The sequence below is a fragment of the Emydura macquarii genome, unplaced genomic scaffold, assembly GCF_026122565.2.
Source record: "Emydura macquarii macquarii isolate MOO-44397 ecotype Brisbane River unplaced genomic scaffold, CSIRO-AGI_Emac_v2 contig_2890, whole genome shotgun sequence".
Classification (NCBI taxonomy): domain Eukaryota; kingdom Metazoa; phylum Chordata; order Testudines; family Chelidae; genus Emydura; species Emydura macquarii.
In genome coordinates, this window is record NW_027133027.1 from 1,473,165 (window position 1) to 1,493,333 (window position 20,169).

At 40.2% G+C, this 20,169-nt stretch overlaps 1 protein-coding gene across 1 annotated transcript in view; it reads right to left on the reverse strand.

The window, feature by feature from the left end:
- Nucleotides 1–3,907: 3,907 nt before the first annotated feature.
- LOC137166607 (uncharacterized) overlaps nucleotides 3,908–20,169 on the reverse strand; it is a 29,053-nt gene continuing 12,791 nt past the window's right edge. The window contains exon 6 of the mRNA XM_067568397.1: nucleotides 3,908–4,300. Coding sequence (XP_067424498.1) covers nucleotides 3,956–4,300 — 345 coding nt within the window. The 3' untranslated portion in view covers nucleotides 3,908–3,955. The remainder of the gene's footprint in view (nucleotides 4,301–20,169) is intronic.

Below are 20,169 nucleotides of genomic sequence, written 5' to 3' on the forward strand. Positions count from 1 at the left end.
AGCCTGGAAAAGTTGAGAGCCACTGCTTTAAATAAATGCAATGTGGCCCTCAGCTAGTGGCAGGGATGTGATAGTTTTTTACTTTACCTTCTAAAAACAAGAAAAAAAATCAGAGTTAGGGCTAAAATGCCTTCACTTAACCTGCTCTATTTTGTTTAGATATTGCAGCAGCACATATGGTACAGATATGTAAGATCACTCACTATTTAGACTAACACAGTGGAGTGAGTTAAAGACAGAGCATCAGTCTTGATTTAGAATGTCCTCGCTTTTTCTGGTTTGCGTCTCAACCTTAATGTCATTTGAACATAGCTTTTTGCAGTTTAACAGATACAATACAGTATTTATAGAGCATATCAATGTGCGACAGCTTGCCACAGATCATAAACACATTTTTCTGTTGGAAATGTTGAAATCGTGATTTTCACCACGTGATCTCCAGTTCCCTAAGGTTTGCTCCTTTAATGGTAAATAGCCAGAAAGTCATCAAGCTAGCATTTAATAAACTTTTAATTTGAAATGGATCGCCACATGTTGTGTTTGTTTACCCATTATTAAATCTCTTAGCAACATATCACCAGCAGAAACAGCGTACTGTAGCCCATCACAGATACATTAAAAAAAAAACCCCATGGGGGTTATTAACAGCTAATAATAGCTTTAAAGAAGGTTCCAAGAAAAATAAATAAATATAAACAATGTAGAAAATTATTCCTAGAGATTCTGGTTGTGTAAATCTACACAGGCTGGAGAATATAGCTCTCCCACGATCAGTTTATCAGCCTGCTTCAGGGATGTATGTATAGAGGAGCACATGCACTAATGCTACTCTGTAGTTCTCAAAACGACATCATTCAAAGCTTTTTTTGATATGCTTGTGACAGGTTTTGTGTGTGTGTTTCTGGGAATGGTACCTGGCCACTTGCAAATATTTTTCTATGTGTGTATGTACATGAGATGAAGAAATAATCATAGTGGGGATAGGCTTGGTTTGTTAATTGTTTGCCAATCTCTGTATTCACTTGGTAAATTATAAATTACTTGCGGCACCACACCCAAATGCCGCATATGAATAGGTGCCTGCTTTTGGAAGGGAAAGTGTTTGGCCACTGCATATATGTTATGTGAAGAGGTCTTACTCCTTTATTTAGTATAAGTCTAAGTGTTCGCAGCTGCAGATACCACAGGCCATATAAATCCCCACTGGGGCCAGATTACAAGTTCGGCTGGTCTCCAAAGTAGCCCAGTAATAATAGTTTGCAGATATACTGCAAAACTCATCTTCCTTGCCCACTGCTCCATGTCAGCTGCTTCCTCAAATGCCCCTGCTGGCTTCTTCTCACCTCACACTTCAAATCTAAGCTTCTCAGTCTTCTGCACAAGTTGACTCTGGGTTACATGCAGGTTGTCGTCTTTTCTGATTCCCTCCCTTTCCTTCGCCCAGGTCTTTCACCTGCCCACACTTTTTTCCCTCCATTCTCAAATAACTAAGGAAACTTTGTGTTCAAGAAACACATTCTTTAATGTTTAAGATGCTCACATGAGACACAAATGGAAAGCAGAAGCTATTGTTGAGATGCAGCCTCCAGCTAACTAACTGAGGCAGTATGGGGAAGTGTCTGCATGCCAAAAGAAGAGAATGAGCTTTGATCTCTGCAGCAGCCTCCCACATGCTTACATAGAAAAGTCAGCAACTCAGCACTCAGTACTCTTGCACCCTTCTCATGCTTGTCTTTATGGAAGAGCAGGTCTATTTGGGTGGAAAGTCTGATGTCTGGTCAAAAAAAGAACTAGATAAGTTCATGGAGGATAGGTTCATCAATGGCTATTAGCCAGGATGGGCAGGGATGCAACCCCAGGCTACGAGTGACCTTAGCCTCTGTTAGCCAGAAACTGGGAGTGGATGACAGGGGATGGAATGAATGATTGCCTGTTCTGATCATTCCCTCTGAAGCATCTGGCATTGACCACTGTTGTAAGACAGGATACGGGTATAGATGGACCATTGGGTCTCACCCAATATGGCCATTCTTATGTTCTTATTGTCAGTGAGGCTGCTTCATGAGACTCAATGGGTATGTCTACACTGCAGTTGGGAGCAAGCCTCACAGCCCAGGTAAATAGACTCTTCCTAGCTTTAATTGAGCTAGTGTAGAAAAAATAGCAGTATGGACGTTGTGGCTCTGGTGGAGGATCCGGACCCCTCCTGGGCTCAGATCCAGGGGGTCACCTCACACTGACACCTGAGCCACAGTAATAGGGATTACTGTAGCACCACCTATAATACATATTGATTTATATTACCTAATGGGAAGGTTTTGTGGTGATGCTAATTTAGCAAGAAGAGTAATGGCTAACCAACCTTGAAAAGATGCTAAGGAGCATTTTGAGTGAGTGCCTGGATGTAGACCTGAACTTTTGAATCCATCTTGTGCTCCAGATATTTTTATCTTGTCTGAAACTCCATTCTTCTCAGTAATGTTTGAATATGCAAGAAATTCAGGTGGGAGCTGGAGACATGTCTCATATGTCTTTTGCTCATCTGAATGCCGTGGTAGTTTAATAATCTAGTAAAAGAAAAATCTGTTATCTGAATGGTTCAACATTCCACAAAATCAAGATGTCTTTATTCTTACACTGTTCCTAGGCCTTGTCTACACTGCCCTGCAGTTAGGACTACAGGGGCATGAATAGTTGTGTACACTAAAGTTTTGTGCTGTAACTCCCCCGAGTGGATGCTGCAGGCACAAAGTAAAAGTAAAAAGTTCCTAGTTCACATTAACTCATTAACTTAGCCTATGTCTACACTTTCAGTTAAATTCGGCAGCAGTCAATGGGAGATATGCGAGCTTGTGCATCTCCCGTTACCTTCCTAACTTCTACTTAATGGAGTGTCTTCAATTTGCTGCACTGATGGGAAATACCCTCCCGTTGATGCAGGGTTACTCTTTTTGACAGAGGTGGATTAATAACATTGATTTCCAGGTCGACTGAGTGGGTCTCCATTTCCACTCAATTGATCTGGATAAATTGATCTGGTGGTGACGAATTTGCCGCCATCAGTGTAGACATAACCTTAGTCCTCTTCAAACAGCACTATGTAAAGGTTCCGAGTTTGCATCAATGAAGTGCTGTTCGAAGAAAACTACGTTAAGCAAACTAGGAATCGTTAGTTCATCATGCTTGCCTTCAAGAGACAAATGGAAAACATAGCATCTCTTCTATACTTCTGCCTTGCTTTGGAAGATAGGCTGCGTGCCTCAGAAGAACATATGAAAACTTAAGCGAACTGTGGCAGCCACCATTGAACCAAAAAATCATGACTTTCTAACAACCTTACTAATAGTTTAGTTTCAAAATCTCTCTCTTTTTGGTGAATTTTTTTTTCTGAAACACAAATGAGGACATAAAATATGTAATGGCTTTATATCCTCTCTTTAAAATTTGGTATGAAATAAAAGATCTCTGTCACAGCTAATGCCCTGAACCTGCAATTCCCAAGAACAAACTCCCATTAAAGTCAAGCTCATAGCTTAGGCTCTTCTTAACCAAGGACATTGTTGCAAGTGTATAGAGATTATCTAGCTTATTCTGTATCAAGGTTAGTAAATATTCAAACATACAATGCCTAGCACAATGGAGCCTCAATCTCTGACTGGGGCTGCTAGCACTAATACAATATAATAATCGATACTACAGTATACCTCAATTGTATTTGAATGTTTAAGGGGCCAATCTTGCACCCCTTCATCATTCACTGAAACCAAAGAGATGATTTACATGACAGCACATGTGATGTAGGATCAAGCCCAGAACAAGAATAGCAAAATAATACACTTCCTCTTCTATCTCATAATCAAATGACTTTATATGAAGTAATAATCAACATTTCAAGTACTTCAACTCTTCTGCTATAAATAATTTAACACAAGTAAAAGACAGAGAACACTGGCTGTCAGTGTGTCCACGGCAAATTGGAATCCATGAGGAGGGGCAATTGAAACATAAGACAGGCATAAGGCTTCTTAACACAAACCTGAAAATAGAGGTTGCACAACCAGTTGTCTAAATCCAAAGAAATCAAATTTTCAATTTTTTTGAAGCGGTCACATTTGGAATCATAATGACCTCTGAGAAAAGGGCATTTAAACTTCCCCTCCAAAGTGCTGAAATGATTATCACATAAAGGAAAAGCGCCCCATCCTACTACACGGTCAATATACGTATTGATCTTACGAAGAAGAAAGAGTTCAAAGAGGAGTATCGTGTCCAGCTTCATCTCCTTTCTAGCAGGTAGAACCTAACAAGAGATGAAGAGCAAAGAAAATATCAGTTATGATCAGAGAAGCAGTTTCCCTGTCTCAAACTAAGTCCTACAAATTTTATACCAATGATCTAGTTTAACACCTTAAAGAACACCTCATTCACACATCTGAATGATTTCCATCACCTCTCAGATCAAAAGTTCTGTGTTGTATATTTTATTCATGCTGTAATGTGAGTTTTCTTACATGCTTTCTACCTGATTTCCTTTAATAAGCATGGAATATTTTTCATTATTATCAAATGTTGGATAATAGAGTCAATAGAACATTTAAAAACAAACTTACTGTTGAATCTGAGTAGGCTTTGACTCTCTTGTAGGACTTCAATCAGGCCTATTCAAATTCTGCGCAGGGGCTATTCTGTGTGGTTCTTGGCCTATGCAGTTTTGGATTCTCCATCTATTCTGACTTCTCCATTGTATCCACTAAATAAAGCCTGCCCCAGTCTAAGGGGTGGAGTCATAAACTCCACCCAAAGCACTCATGGGAATTATATTGGTAGGTAAATGAGCTGCAGCCTCCTTCCTCAAATGAAAATGGGGACCCCATCGAATGAGATGTCTGAGTACCAGAATAGGAGTCATTAAGGACTTTGGGGTAGTAAAGTCTCACCCAACCAAAAGACTGGTAACTGCAGTTCTAATGTTTCATGGGCTAGCCAAATCTGTTATCAACCTGGAGACATGTAAAGGGTTACTCCATCCCCAGGGCCCCAGCAAGTATTGCATTCCCTGCAAATTGAGGATGAAGCAATATCCCTGAAGTAATGAATACATTAAATTCCTTTGCAAATTTTGCTTTGTGAAGCAATTCAAATTCAGAAAAGAATCCCTGATCCTATGCCACAATTTTTAGCATGTTACTGAAGTAATTTAAGGTTTGATCCTGTTCCTCTTGAACAGGACTCAGCCCTTAATTAATTTTAGAGAAAAATTAAACAAAAAACCCTGGGGTAGTAACATCGCATGTATAGGATTGCTACCTGTTCTGGTTTTTCTGAGATCATCCTTTTTTTGAGGTAGCTATCCTGGGAAATCTGTAAGGTTGCTCAGTACACATTGCCAGTTGTCCAGTTTTAGGGGCTCAGGATCATCATGGATGCCCTGTTATTTTTGTACTTCAGAGGTGATAAACCTACACATATAGTCACCATCCCACCCCAACAGAACCTCTGGAAGACATGATGTCACCCAGGGCTCTGGAGAGTACAAGGGGAACAAGGTAACCACACCACTTTCGAACATCATACATCATCTGTTCCCCTCTGTTCCTAACCAGTTCTGCTGGATAATATAGGACAGGGGCCAGAACCTCATCTATCCATCCATCTTAGAGTTTTGCAGTATTTGAGTGCCTTCCGTCTATTACTGCCATCTTGATAAATGTTTATGATAGTGGCAACACTTGCTCTGTGGAGTCCTTGTATGCACTGAGTGTCAGAACTCCCACTGCGCCCAGTCCCTGCTTTCTAGACAAGGCAGACAGAGAGGCTCATTGTTCCCTCTCTCTCTGTCCTTTGTGCACCTGTATATACTTTGATGAGGACAAGATTTTCAAGAATGCCCAGTGTTGTTGGGTGCCCCAATTTTTGGGTGTCCAATATGATACACTTTCAGCACTTTTTGAAAGTCAGGCCCTTTGAAGGTCTTTCAGGTTGGGTACCCAAAAAAGAATCACCAGTAACTTTTGAAAATCTTAGCCTAAATAATATTGTGCCCATAATACTTTAAACTAGTATGGATTTCTTCACCCAGATGAAGTTCAATAGTCGGTGTATCTTGTCCACCCTAAATATTTAAATAGTGTCTCATCCAAGGACATTTAGCTACACACACAACTTCCATTCATTTAAAAAAAATATTGGCATTAATTCTTTGTTCTAGCTTGCACAGTAGACTTGATAATAAGCATAGATTGAAAGCAAGTTGCTAGGTTTTCTTTTCCTTTCTTTGGAGTGATGAAGGATTCTACTCATACCAATAACAGAAATATTATCAAGAGAAATGCTACATGTCTATAGTTGTGAAGTTTCTTAAAGGGGGAGTATTAATTATTATTTTAAAATACAGAGATTTGCTTTCTTGTTTCAGGTTATAAATTGTGATTAGATGATGGCAAAAGAGGGGAAATCATTTAAGGAAACCTCTTAAAACTATAAATATTGTCACTATGTAGGTGTACTTTATATTAATTATGTAAATATATTCTAAGACTTTGTGTAGGCTTAAAAAGAAACAGAAGCATCTGTTGAAAAATGCCATAACCCTGTGGCAGCTGCTATTAAACCATTAACAGTATCAGGTTTCATTTAAACCAGATTTACCATTTTCTATAACAGCCCGTGGGAAAGCTAAAGACATTAGGCACAAATTACTGACAAAAGAGATCCTTAATCAAGCCATACATTTCATTTGGCTAGTTGGGTGCTAGATAGTAACCTTTGTAATACAAATAAAAAAAGTGATTACAAGGCTAAGGTCAAAGACAATTATCTGTATTGTTGAAAAGTTTTAAGTATAAACAGATGAAATAATTGTCATATCACAGCAAAACTTTTAGTCTATTTGCTTATTTGTTGGAAGGAGAGAATTACTATCTTTTTTTATGATCCTCTAGTAACAAACTGTCCTCTGCCATAACGTCTGTAACAAACTGGACAGTGGCTATGCAGCTGGTGTGAAGAAAAGATAAGTTATTTACCTGATAGTAACTGGAGTTCTTCAAGATGTGTTGTCCTTATGGGTATTCACTGTGGGTGTACATGCATTCCATGTGTCAAAGACCAAAAGATTCTTCAATAGCAGTGTCCAACAGTCTGCACCTTTGTCCTGTACCTCCTTGTTCTCCACACCAATGGCATAAGGGCCAATCGCCTCTCCAGTTCCTGCTGTACCATGAATCACTCTAGGAAAGGATCTGAGCAGAAGGGAAGAAGGGCACATCATGCAGTACCTATAGGGACCACACATTGCAAAGAACTCCAGCTGCTTCTTTGAGTGGTGGTCCCAATGGGTACTAACTGTGAGTTACTCACAAGCAGTGCTTATTGAGGAAGGCCATTTTGGATGAGGGATGGAAAGGAATTCTTTAGCATAGACAGAGGAGATGATCTCCAGAATCTATCTGTCCAATAGATGTGTTGACACAATGAGTGGAAATGGGCCAGCTGGCCATCAAAAAGGGCCGGATACCGAGAAACGAGGAGACTGGTTGGCAGCTCTCAGAAGACCCACCAAAATGATTTCTTGATGAAAGGTTGGGAGTGAGTTTGAAGTGATGGTGTGGCATTTTGTCTGCTTCGATATGCCCTCTGACACTTCTTGGGAGGTCCTCTGGCAGTAGAAGGATTGAGGAACTGGGCATTGCCTATACTACAGAAATGAGGTGTGGAGTACTTCCTTTATGACACCAGGATGTACATTCCCAAGAAGCACAGGCTTTAAGGGTGTGTAATGACTCATGGGTGATTTCACGGACTCAGTTGTTTTCCTAATCCTCCTCTGTAGCTTGAACTTCCTTGGAGAACCCAGGAGGAGAGAAGTCATGAAGCCTACATCATGACAGCCAAAATCACCATGGAGCAAAAGGCCATGTCTACTGTATCTAATGATGCCTGAAGGGAGAACTTAGCAGTGAGCTTGCCTTCATCGAGGATTACTTGAAAATTGAGACCTGAGCTGTTGGAGGAGCTTGTTTGTAAACTCTATCAATTTGATATAGTTAATAAAGTTATACTGGGATGCAATTTCCAGATAATTTGCTATGGGAAATTGTAGGCTAGCAGAAGAGAAACTTTTCCTTCCTAGGAGGTCCAGTTTGTTGACTTCTTTGTCAGAAAATGTAGACTTAAGCTGGTGCAATCTGCTGCATTCAGCAGACCTTGACTGCCAAGGAGTTTGATGTAATGAGGGGAAACAAAAATTATGACCGCTTAGATTGAATCAAATATATTTTTCCTGCCATATTGGAGGCCAGAGTACAACTGGATGAGAGTGTGGTACACTGTTTTGGCCTCCTTAACAGGGCACACCAAGACTTGCCAACTGTAGGATGTCCAGAAACTTGTGTGAAGGGTCCTGAATATCCTCTAGGCCGGAGATCTGGAGAGAATCAACAGTCCTTCTTGAGGTGGTCCTGAAATTGCTTGAAATCATCAGAAAAGCAATAGTGAGGCCATTGTCACTGTCTCATTGAGAAATGAGGAAGAGAAAGCCATGTGTGGGGGTGGAGCAGGTCTGGCTGCTTGGGCTGTTCCTCTTCCTCACAGTGTTCCTGAAGGGGCTGTGGCTCTTCCCTCAGATGTGACCCCTGCTCTAAATCTAGTTGAGATACTCTCAGGTCATGAGGTCTGAAGTAAGGGTCCAAATCACCTCAGTAGGAATAGTGTGTAGGCTCATATGGCTATGGGGACGGTGCCCATGGGGAGGGTACTATTGGTCCCAAGCTTTGGAGTACTGTTTAAGAGTGCAAGGGTGCCTGTGAGTCTCCCAAGTCCTTATCAAGGCTAATCTGGCATCCCAAGATGGGTGGAGCTGCTGATGACCTGGCCTCAAGTCTGTCAGAGAAGCCTGACTCTGCCACTTCTACCGGTGGAGCTGTTGGTACCATGTATCTGGCGGCAAAGAGACTAGTAGTCAGAACTGACAAATAATGCACCAACAGTGGAGACAGCTCAGCACTGCAGCTGGTGGACAGAATTAGGAAGTAGTGCACCGATGGTGTATGCATCTCTCTGATTATTGGTCCATATAAATCATTAGGTCATCAAAGATGGTATAAGATCCAGCAAACAGGGAGTAAGAAGTGCTTCTGTCCCTGGGAGGCACACTTGGCTTGGGCAATGGGTGAGTCGTTCTTTCTGTAGTGCAGTACCATTAGTGCAGTCAGTGATCACTCCCTTTTTTCCCTTGCAGGGGCTAGGGTCAGTCCCTCTCCCTGCACAGGTGGTAACTTTGGAGTGGCCTTGGCCCTCAATACTGCCAGGACAGACCCTGAACCGACAGCATGAAGTCTCACCAGACTTGGGGGACAGGGGTGTAGGAGAGGCAGACTCTCTCTAGGAGTCTTAGAAGAGAATTTCTCCCATTTTTATGGGAGTGTTTGTCCTTACCCTCTTCTTGTTTTTGGCTAATAGGGTCTTTAGGCCCAGGGACTGAGATTCTGGAGTTAGAGAGCACTGGGTCAAGATCGGCTCTACTCAGTGACTCTGACCAGTGTACAGGTGGGTCAGGGGGCCCAGGAGTAGGTTGGGGCTTCATGGAAAGGTCCTTCAGGTGTCTTTGGAGCTGAAACTCATGGGATTATGATGTTTGAGGAGAGAAGACAAGACAGATCTCACACTTGGAAAGAAGGCAAGACTCCCTGAGGCAATACAAGCAAGAGTTGTGGGGATCACTAGCCTAGAAGACCTTGGGACAGCCGCACAGAATTTGAAGCATGGGATCTTGGGCATGTTAAATGCCCTGAATGGAGAAGGGAGGAGCACAAAAACCCAGCACCTAACTAAGTAGACACTAAAACTAACCATAAGAAGGAAAAATTAACTACTGATAGCAGGAAACCCTGATTGAAAGGAGATACTAGCAAAGCTCAGGACACTGAGGGGTTCTGTTTTGGACCACCAGCAGCAGAAAAGAAGAGAAACGGTCAGTTTGTGCTGTCATTTACGCCCTCGGTTTGGAGCATGAAAACACGTAGGCATGGATTGATGTATACTGGTACTGAAGAATCTTCTTGTCTCAGGTGCATTAAGCGCACGCGCACCCACAATGAATACCCACAGGGACTACTTCTCGAAGAACTGACTTAACATCCCTTTGTTTCTTTGTGCTCTGTTATATCCACTTGTCTCACATTATATTCTTAGCTTGTCAGCTCTTCTGGACAGGAAGCATCTCTTTGTTATATGTTTATACATAGCCTAGCACAACTGGGTCAGGGCCTGTAGCCTCTACCATAATTCAGATAAGAAAATAATGATTCTGTAATCCATTGTAGGCTATACTTTATTCCACCAAAGACATTCTCTTCTTCACTTTTATTTTACATGCACAGGAGTTTTTACTCGCAAACTACAGATTTCTGTCTGAAGTGTGTTAGTAACAGTATGACACACTTCAGTGTGTACCCTCTCTAATTAAACACACCAAGTAAATAAAGAAAAGGCTTTCACGTGCCACAGGTTCACACATGCAATACTACATGGCCAGTCTACATATGCTACACCATCCTGATATATAAAACCTTTGCCCATGCTTCCATGAGCTTTAGATTAGGTACTAAAAATGTTGCTAGTAGTGCAACATGTGCATCATGATCTTATCCAAGTGAGCAGCTAGTGTTAAGGAATAGCAAGACTGAAAAGAGAGCCTCTCCTCTTTATATCTCTCTACTAAATATATCTGTCTAGGTACTTATACAGCCCCCATCACATATAGTGGTTCTCTAACTGGGGATCGGGTCCCCTCAAGGGGTTGCAAGTTTATTTTTGGGGGGGGTCGCGAGCTCTCAGCCCCTGCACATGTCATGACTGCTGTGACTGTCAGTCCCGTGCATATCTGACAGCCAGAGACCTTCAGAGGTGGGTGGCCAGAGATCAGTGGCCGCTGGCTGCATGCGCTGAAGGCAGGGCCACCCCCAGCAGCAGCGCAGAAGTAAGGGTGGCATGGCATGGGGGGGAGGGCATCATTTTTTGGGAGGGGCATCACAGCCTGAAATATTTTCAAAGGGGATCATGGAAAAAGAAGTTTGAGAACCCCTGCCATATGCCCTGTGTTCATGCAGACAAAATTTCCATGGAAGTCAGTGGGGTGTAAAAACCTTCCGTATCAGTATTGTGTCTTATACTTACTTTCCACTAGAGTAATAGACTCCACCAGGTGCAAGGCAGTGGCGAATAAAGGCTGTGTGTGTGTGTAATGCCTCTTGTTCTGCAGTGAACAGCAATGCATTTAATTGAATTAAATCATAGTAAACTAAAATTATCTGTTGTCACTACTTCTGAATTCAACTATTTTATCTCAGTTTTATTGTAATATATCTTACTTCTCCATATGCCACAATAATTTCAACAAAGAAATCATTTACTCTAGAGACAATGAATTTAATTTGAATATTTCAGTTTGGGTAAGTTTTTGTTTGTTTTGGTTTTAGGGGTTTTTTTGCTCCAATTTACTCTCAGGGTTTGCCTGGTTAGACTAGAGATAAATTTTTCTTTTTCTGTTTTTTTCCCATGAGTTGAACGTGAGAGAAAATTGAGCACAGCCCATTACTTTTGCAGACCCCAGTGCCTAAGCCACAGTACACAAAGAGATGTGACTTTTAAACATCTGCCACTCAATCCGATTAAAAACTAAACCCAAACTGAGCTAGAATAAAGAGTCAAACAAATTTCAGTAACTTTGGAAAATGAAAGAACCTCGGAAAACAATGTAAAATTGTTAGTGGTTAATCATTGCTGACAACAAAAATGATGATGAATGAACCCTTCTGGCACTCAGATACAGATAGAAAGACTTCCAAAAAGGAGACAGTACTTCTCAAACCATCTCATTAGCAAATATAACACTAACTAAACCAAACCTCATCTACTTATTCATGTTGAACCTAAATAAGGCTAGAGATTTGGAAATGACAGTTATCGCCAGAATGAGGTGAGGCCTTTAGAAGCAGTTTTCAGACCTTCCCTGTTTATGTGCATATAAGAAGAAAAAATAATCTTCGGAAATGTTTATATAACTTGGAAATAAATTAAAGGCCAGAGGACTGGAAATGGAAATCTGTATCCAATAAACAGAAGTAAAAATAAAAGGTCACATAATGAAGCTAGGCAAAAGCAACATGCATCCTTCTGGATTGAAAAGGTCTAAAGACCTAAAAGGTTGGGAGCAATGGGATTCAGGGAGACTCTTTTTCTGTACAAAGATGGAAAGAGATGGACTTGCAGAGCAGACTAGCTGCATGGCAATGGTACGCTCCAGCTCATTTTCATCTGTGACACTTTTGGGTATTATTTGCTAAATATATATATTGTGTGGTCAACCTTCTCCCTTGGCTGTTGCAGTCTATGACCAGACCCTGGATTGTGGATGGACTGCACCTGGGAGTGCAGCTCAGGGGTGTCTGAGCAAAGGTGATTTAAAACTCATCTGTTCACTATCCTGATCCTAATGTTCCTGATGTCCCTCTACACTGTGCCAAACCATCCCAAAGACTGCTTTAACTTATGCCTAGCTGCAATGGCCCCAAAGGACTGAAACAGCCAAGGAGAAGCACAGCACAAGAACCTAATCGCCACAACTCCTTCTGTTTGCTATGCTGACAGTGGGGCTAGAGTATCTGCAAGTGGCTCCACTTCGTGCAGTATGAAGTGGCCACACCACGTGGCCCCCTAGATACTGGATTTTTTTCCTCATACTGTGCGCTTTAGCCTCTGTGTCCGTTGCTAACTGGCCCTGCACATCTGCTACCCATTTTGTTCTATTCTTTGACAAACAGTGCGTAGTAACCTTCCTCAGCGCGTCTCTGGGTATCACTGGTGCCAGTAATCATGGGAGTCAATGGATACTGACCCCTGTCACGTGATGAGATTGTTAGCCTTTGTACACCTGACCCTGCTCAAGTGACTGGGACCAGGAAATCAAGTTCATTCTGTTACCAGCATTCCTCAATATGCTGTATATTTATTAAGGGTCACTATTGCAAATTACCCTATCATTGGAAGAACGTGAGCTCATCAAATTTGGATGCCCTTAATAACAAGCTGCCTTTTTCATATCAATAGGTTATTGATGGGCCCAAACCAACCCTCCCCCCTCCATATCTGAATTCTCCTGAACTTTGAAATCTGTCTGCTAACTACAGCCTTGAGTCCATTCCTAAGAGTAGTTTATATCGAATTGGCTACTTACACATTATGCTCTACATTTAAAGATTTGACTGTGCTCAAGCACAGAGCTCCAAAATAATATAGCTTGAATTAATGTTAATATATTCTAATGGGACTTTTATGCCATAGCTCAATATACTGGACCTAATGAGTGTTCAGAAATCTGTCAGGCCCACAACATATATGGGAGATGGTAATTGGCTGCACGATGTTAGAAAATCTCCATCTGTGAGCAGACAATGACCCCTCCATGCTCTAGGAGAGACATGACAATGATTTATGACTGGAATACATGATAGCATCTATGCCAATAAAGTTATTCTATATAGAGATTGGACAAAACAGACATGAACAGAATGTTCTGCAGGCCCTACAATGGAGTAAAATGTTTGTGTCCAGTGTGCATGGGCATTCCAATAGTGAAAGGTGCTCCTGCAAAGAGGGCCAGACAAAGCCCTTGCACCACTTGAATTACATTTAGGTCTTCAAATTAAGGTTTAAATAGGACTGAAGTGCTTCACAGGCACAATGCTGGCCCTCTGCACATTTGTGAATTTCACCCCAAATGTCAGGGAGGTACACGGAGACCATAGATCTCATGAGGCCAAAATGTAGCCCCTTTGAAATTGTTGGCACTGGATATTTATTGCAAAGAAGAGTTTAAAAATTAGATTTTGAAATATAAAAAAAATAAAGTAGCAGTGGGAATAATAAATATTTGTTTCTGCTTTGTAAAATCATTATAAAAAGGTTCCTAAATAGGTGCAAGTGTCTGTCTGAGGCTAATACTTTCATTTACAAAAAATTCACAAAGCAGCTTATCACCCCAACAACAAATGATTTTATCCAGGGGAAAAAATTAAGTGGCTTTCATTTTGTGAAGTCCTCTGGCATTGCAGTGTATTTTTACCTCCTATCTTTTTTTTTCCCATGGAGTGCCAAACCCTTGTGTTCCACACTATAAAGCATCTTACAGTTAAATTTTCTAAGCTGTTTCAGAGTAATAACAACAATAAAAAAGTTTGTGCTCTAGTTTTCTGTTTTGTAATTATTAAAAGCATCTCAACTATTAGACAAATGCTGACATATGGAAAATAATGTCTTGGAAAGTGTTAGGTTCATCATATTTTAAGAATTAATACCTTAGGTCATGTTAATCAGTTTCTGATATATGTAGTTTTCAAAAGGCACTTCAGGGAAGAAAATTGTGGGCATGACTAATAATGACAAGGATATGAACTATACTCTTCATGTATATCTGAATCTCAACATTACAAAAGTATTTCACCATCTTACATATTTACGAAGCTTTAAATAAACAAATTTGCCTCTTTCAATGAAACTGGGTATCCTTTTTTTTCCAAGCAAAAATCTTCAAACTTATTAATTTTGTAGCTATATTTTAAAATGAGTGCCAGCCCCAGCTAGATGACTGCATGATAAGTGTCCTGAAACTTCAAGAAAAGGCACTAAATTTTTCACAGCATTTGTGTTTCATTTTCAGTGTAATAAAAATATGGTGCCCTTTTAATAATGAATAATAGATCTCCCAGTTTGATTTACATGCATGGATTAAATGTCATATTTGAAAAGTTGCTGTTTTATTCATATTGGATTTCCCTCAAGTAAAACAAAATGGTAGCCAGCTACTGTTGCAATATTGCTGCCTTTCCACATTGATACATAAATATTAACTGCTTGATATACTCTTTAAACTCTACAGATCTGTGAATTGTTCCATCAGCAACTGCAATCTTTATATGCATACGAACTGATTTAGGTCTATCAAATGTCCCAGGTACATGGGGAGTGAAGGGGGGGCTAGAGGCAGAAGTATACCTTCAGTACTGCCTTGTACAGTTAGTACATCTTCACTGAAATACAAAGTCTGGAATGTTGAAAAAAGAACACCACAATCCCCTGCTGAACTGAGATAGTAGTAAATGCCAACATCAAAGCAGTTAAAAAAAACAACTTCTGAGGGCCAAATACCAATACAGTGGTTTTCCTTTTCTCCATGCATAAAATCAGTGCTTGCAAAAGATGCTGGGCTGAAAGCTTTGGACACTACAGTCCATTATTATTAAGGAACCTTTCCAAGAGGTCATTTGAGAGAAGTCTGCTTATTGTATTATCATCAGTGCTGGTTGTAAATTGTTCATTTAACATATTTTTCTAAGGAAAACTGGGTTTCTGATTAAACAAAATTTTGTGAAAAGTGTTTGCTTTCCACAGAAAAATTTGACTTTTAATCAAGAAACGAAACCCCACAACACTGAAAAATGTTGATTGAAACAAAACATGTAGGCCATGTCTACTCTGCACTGCAGCACAGACTATAGGGGTGTAAATTACAGAGTGAGTCAAAGTGTTGCAATTTAACTACCTTATGTGGATGCTGCTGGCTCAAACAAAAAGGTACCTAGTTTCCATTAGCGTAGTCACTACGTTTTCACAAACTAGGTATCTTTTAGTTTGTGCCAGTAGCATCCATGAAGGACAATTACATCTCAGAACTTTGGTGTACTCTGCAATTTGCACACCCTTACACTGCATCACAGCATAGTGTAAACGAGTCTTTAGATTTATAAATGTTGCAGCGGTGCTTCAAGGGATTTGTAGTTCGGGTTCTTGTTATCCCATTCCCCTCTATGGACTGATTTTCCCTCTCACTAAGCTACCATGAGGTACCATGGGAGATGATATAGTTCAGAGAGGGAGCCCACATGATAGCATAACACACAAACTACAACTCACATCAGACATTGAGGCGACATTTCTGAATCAAATTTTTTGGTTTTCAGTCAAAAGTTTTCAGTTGAAAATTTTCATTTTTTTGATTTTTGGCTGATTTGTTTCTCAATTTTGTCAAAATTTAAAAAAAATCTGAACAGTCCTAATTGTTATAGTGTGGGCCAAATTTGAAAGATAACTTATCTTGGTCCCAATTTTTTGAAGGTGTAGTTAATTGCATGGAAACTGCTAGTATTTAGACTAACAGCCTGATCTGTGCATATTGTTAGGTAACCAGATGTCTACATGCCGTCCTTTTCACCCACAATTAACAGCTACCAGAAGTTTTTTAAAAAGTCAAAAATCAGGCTTTGAATTGAAAGGGAGCAGGACTTGACCTGTATTGTAAGTTTAGCAAACTAGCTATAAAAATAGCTATTAAATAAAGATTTAAAAGGAAATGTTAAGAAAAATATTATTTAAAATGAAAAAAAAAATCCTCAGTAAAATTAGACTTTTATCTACTATAAATGTTTGTTTGGGGTCCTCATTATTTGTTTGAAAAATAATGGAAAGATGTAGTTAGAAGTTGCCAACATTGCACCAGTATTGAGATGCATACACAAAGGAACAAAGAGAGATTGTTCTGAGTAAACTTTAAACACAAAATTATTTTCCCTGAATATTTAGGCCTTGTCTATAGTGAGATTTCTACCACCGGGGTAGCTGCACCAAAGAAGTTACACTAGTGGAAACCCCTAATATAAACACGGGAAAGCTAGAACAGTGGCCTTGTTCCCAGTGTAGAGAAGGTTAAGTATAACTTGATAATACTTGAATGTGAGCAATTATGCTTGTACAGAACATGAGTGTCCTGTCAGGAGTGCAATATACATTTTTCATGTACTTCTTTTATAATTCAGGCAGAAACCAGGAAGTATAGAGGTATGCCAACATTTTAAAAACCAAGCCAAAAAACTGTTAACTGACTGACTGTATTTTTTAACCTCAGACTAAGTTCAGTTCATTTTACAATTCAGGTAAAGCTTCAGAACAGCTTTTATTTCATCCAAACCAGTTTGTTCAACTCCAGTACTAACCCATAAAAGACCAAATTCAAACACTTGCAAGTATCCTAAAAATTCAGGGCCTACATATAAGTTACCCCCAGATCATATATTTGAAAGGTTTGCCTAAGTAAGTGTTGTAAACAGCCATCAGGATCCATAATCACATATTATCCTTGTGTGATACATTATTTAAAAAATAAAATCAGATTCCTGTATGGCCTGACGTTACTTAAAGCAGATTACCATTCAAAATGAGTTATTAGGAACCATCGTCTAATGTGTAGTCCAGGGTCATGGGGGGAGGGCTGAAACTAAAAAGGACAGTGAATGAAGGGAAAGGAGTGGAACTGGCAAGCTTGAGCAAAGAACATTGATTAATGAATAAAAAACATTTTTGAAAGGTCAGGTGCGCAAGTCAGACTAGCCCTGAGGCAGATCTAACTTACATGACCAGCACTTTCTGTACGCAGCAGGTAACCCATGCTGACACCAACTTTGTCGACATTACAGGGTTATTATTTTTGGAAGGATGTAGCGTTCTGGAACCATTTCTCTAATATATTAGTTAAAACCAAGCTTTTGTTCAATACCAAGCATGCATGTGTTATTTTTCACCTTGTTTATGTACTCCTATCGTTATTATGGCCAATGAAAACAAAACCCTACTCTTCGTGTGTAAGTTCTTTTAGTTCCCTTCTATATAACATATCCCAGGGTAGCAACTTGGTACATCATCTTGTTCTGAACCCAGCTCCATTTGTCTGGATTCCCCCATCAAAAACTTAGTATTGAAATTGACAATATTCTGACAGGGAGGTTTTTGTGATAGGAGTCTATTGTTTGGAGACTGAAATTGTTTGGAGACTCAGATTACGCTACGCACATTTTAAGGGTATATTTTGAACTATAAGTGTGCAGAGATACTAGTAGGAAAGAACACAAATGCAGCAATTTTTAGGGTAATAACATACAACATTTTTCTTGTCTCCTATACAATGATGAAGGCTATTTCAGTGAGTGAATAATTAAACCTAGCCCCCAATTCTGACTGGCCTTCAGTGGGAGTTGAACTCTGATAAATTTGGGTAGAATTGAGTTGAGAATTATGGAGAAGGTGATAATGAAATGCATATTATGAACTTTTGATAGAAGAACTCAACAGCAAACTCTTCACAGAGTTAAAAGTAGAGAGTGTTGCCCAAAGGACCCTGTACAGACTAATAAATCCACTCTCAGCCAGTTATCTGAAAGGAAACTCACAGAGAAACCACCTCCATTGGACACTGGTAATAGCTCACGCCATCTGAGGGGTTCCTTTGTAATGCTGAGTAGCTGGACAAAAGAAGGGTTAACAGTTACCTGAAATAGCTCATACTCAGTTTTGAGCATAATCAGGGCTGTGTAATTCTGAATACAGGAGTTTCCCTGTGTCAGGCGAAACAAAGAAAGAGACAGTATGCTAAAAGCAAGAGGCAGAGAGGCCCAGAGTTATTTAACCACATCAGCACACTTTTCTCTTGTAAACAAGACCTCAAAGAGGGAAGCTGGTTTTTGGCTCCAAATGTAGACAAAATAGCGAGGGCATGTGTATATGTTGTAAATAAATAAGACTAGGAAATATCCTGAGCTCCTGAATCACTAACTTTCCAATGAGAAAGCACCCCAAACTGGTACCGCCTGGTCCCACCCAAACAACATGTTTCAGAATAAATATTTGGGGATTTTGTGCTTATGAGAACCTGGTTACCAAACGTACCTCCAGTCGCATGGAGAGATTTTAAAAAATAAGAGTGGCTGAGCTGGCAGAGATATTCAGGGAGTATTTGGACTCCTGCATATGAAAATCAACCCAAACTTAATACCAGCTGGCCACTCCTATCCTTGGATCTATCTGATATCTTTGGCAGCTGCCATGTTTTCTCTCCTGATGCTTTCTTCTTCAGGCTGAATGTAGCTGGTGTCTTCTCCATGGCCTTGGGGATATTTTTTCCTGCAGAAGCCACTTGAAAGTAAACAATATAGATGATCTTCCCTCTCCTTTCCTTCTTGAGGATATCACCATGGTTTCAAGAATCTTCTCTTTCTCTTCATTTGGGGAGGGAATCACCAGCCAAGGATTCTCCAGAAAGAAACAGCTGGGCCACTGGAGGAGAGCCATGCTCTTCCAGAGACGGGTGCAGGCTGAGGAGGGTTCTGCTTCCTCCTCTCCCCTGTGAGTTTGTGAGGAAGAATCTGGCAGTCATATAATTCACATACCATCATGTTCTGCAGGCAAGCAAAGGCAGGAACTGATCGATGTTCATATCACTGTGCCATTTTTTTTTTTAAACAGAGGATTCAAAAGCAGTATCTTTTCAGGCATCAGAAGTGACAGCATCAGCATGATTAGCCTGCATGGGGGTAGCCTATAAACTGATTAATTTAACAGTTCCTATGCACTGGCAGAGGCTGTCTTTTTAAGGCAGAATAGGAATACACTGCACTCCTCAACTTGGACTGTTCCTTTCACAGTTAAAAAGAGGAACCCGGCATTTATATTTGAAATCCATTACCCGAGGGTGCACAGCCACATATGCTGAATATGTAGTCTTTAGCAAAGCTGGCCACCTACTGCAAACCAGTAGGTGAAATGATCTATTCAATTCACAAATCTTGAAAATTGAAGATACATACTACTTGGATTGTTAGCTCCCTGGAGCAGGAACTCTTTTTGTTCTGCGTTTGTATAGTGCCTCACACAATGGGGCCCTAATCCATGACTGGGGATCCTAGGTACTCCCACATTACAAATAAAAAATAAGAATAATGATATCACTTATTCAGTGTACAGTTTGGAACAATGAACACATTTGCAGAAATCGGGATCGATTCACAAATAAAAAAGAAGCTTATGTTTGTCAGATAATTTATTTGCAACCAATGATTCAACCAGTTTTAGACATTAGACACAATGCTGAGCAACTGACACACAACAATCCTGCCATGCACAGCATGCTTAGGAAAGAAAATATGTGTGCCTTAGTCACAAAAGACAGAATAGAGCCTCAAGTGTTTGGTCTTATTCCAAAATAATCCAAATGCTGCTTTTTTGGCAAATGGGGGTCAATGAAGCTAAAAACTCACAGAAGGATTTGAGCATTCATGTGTTTATATA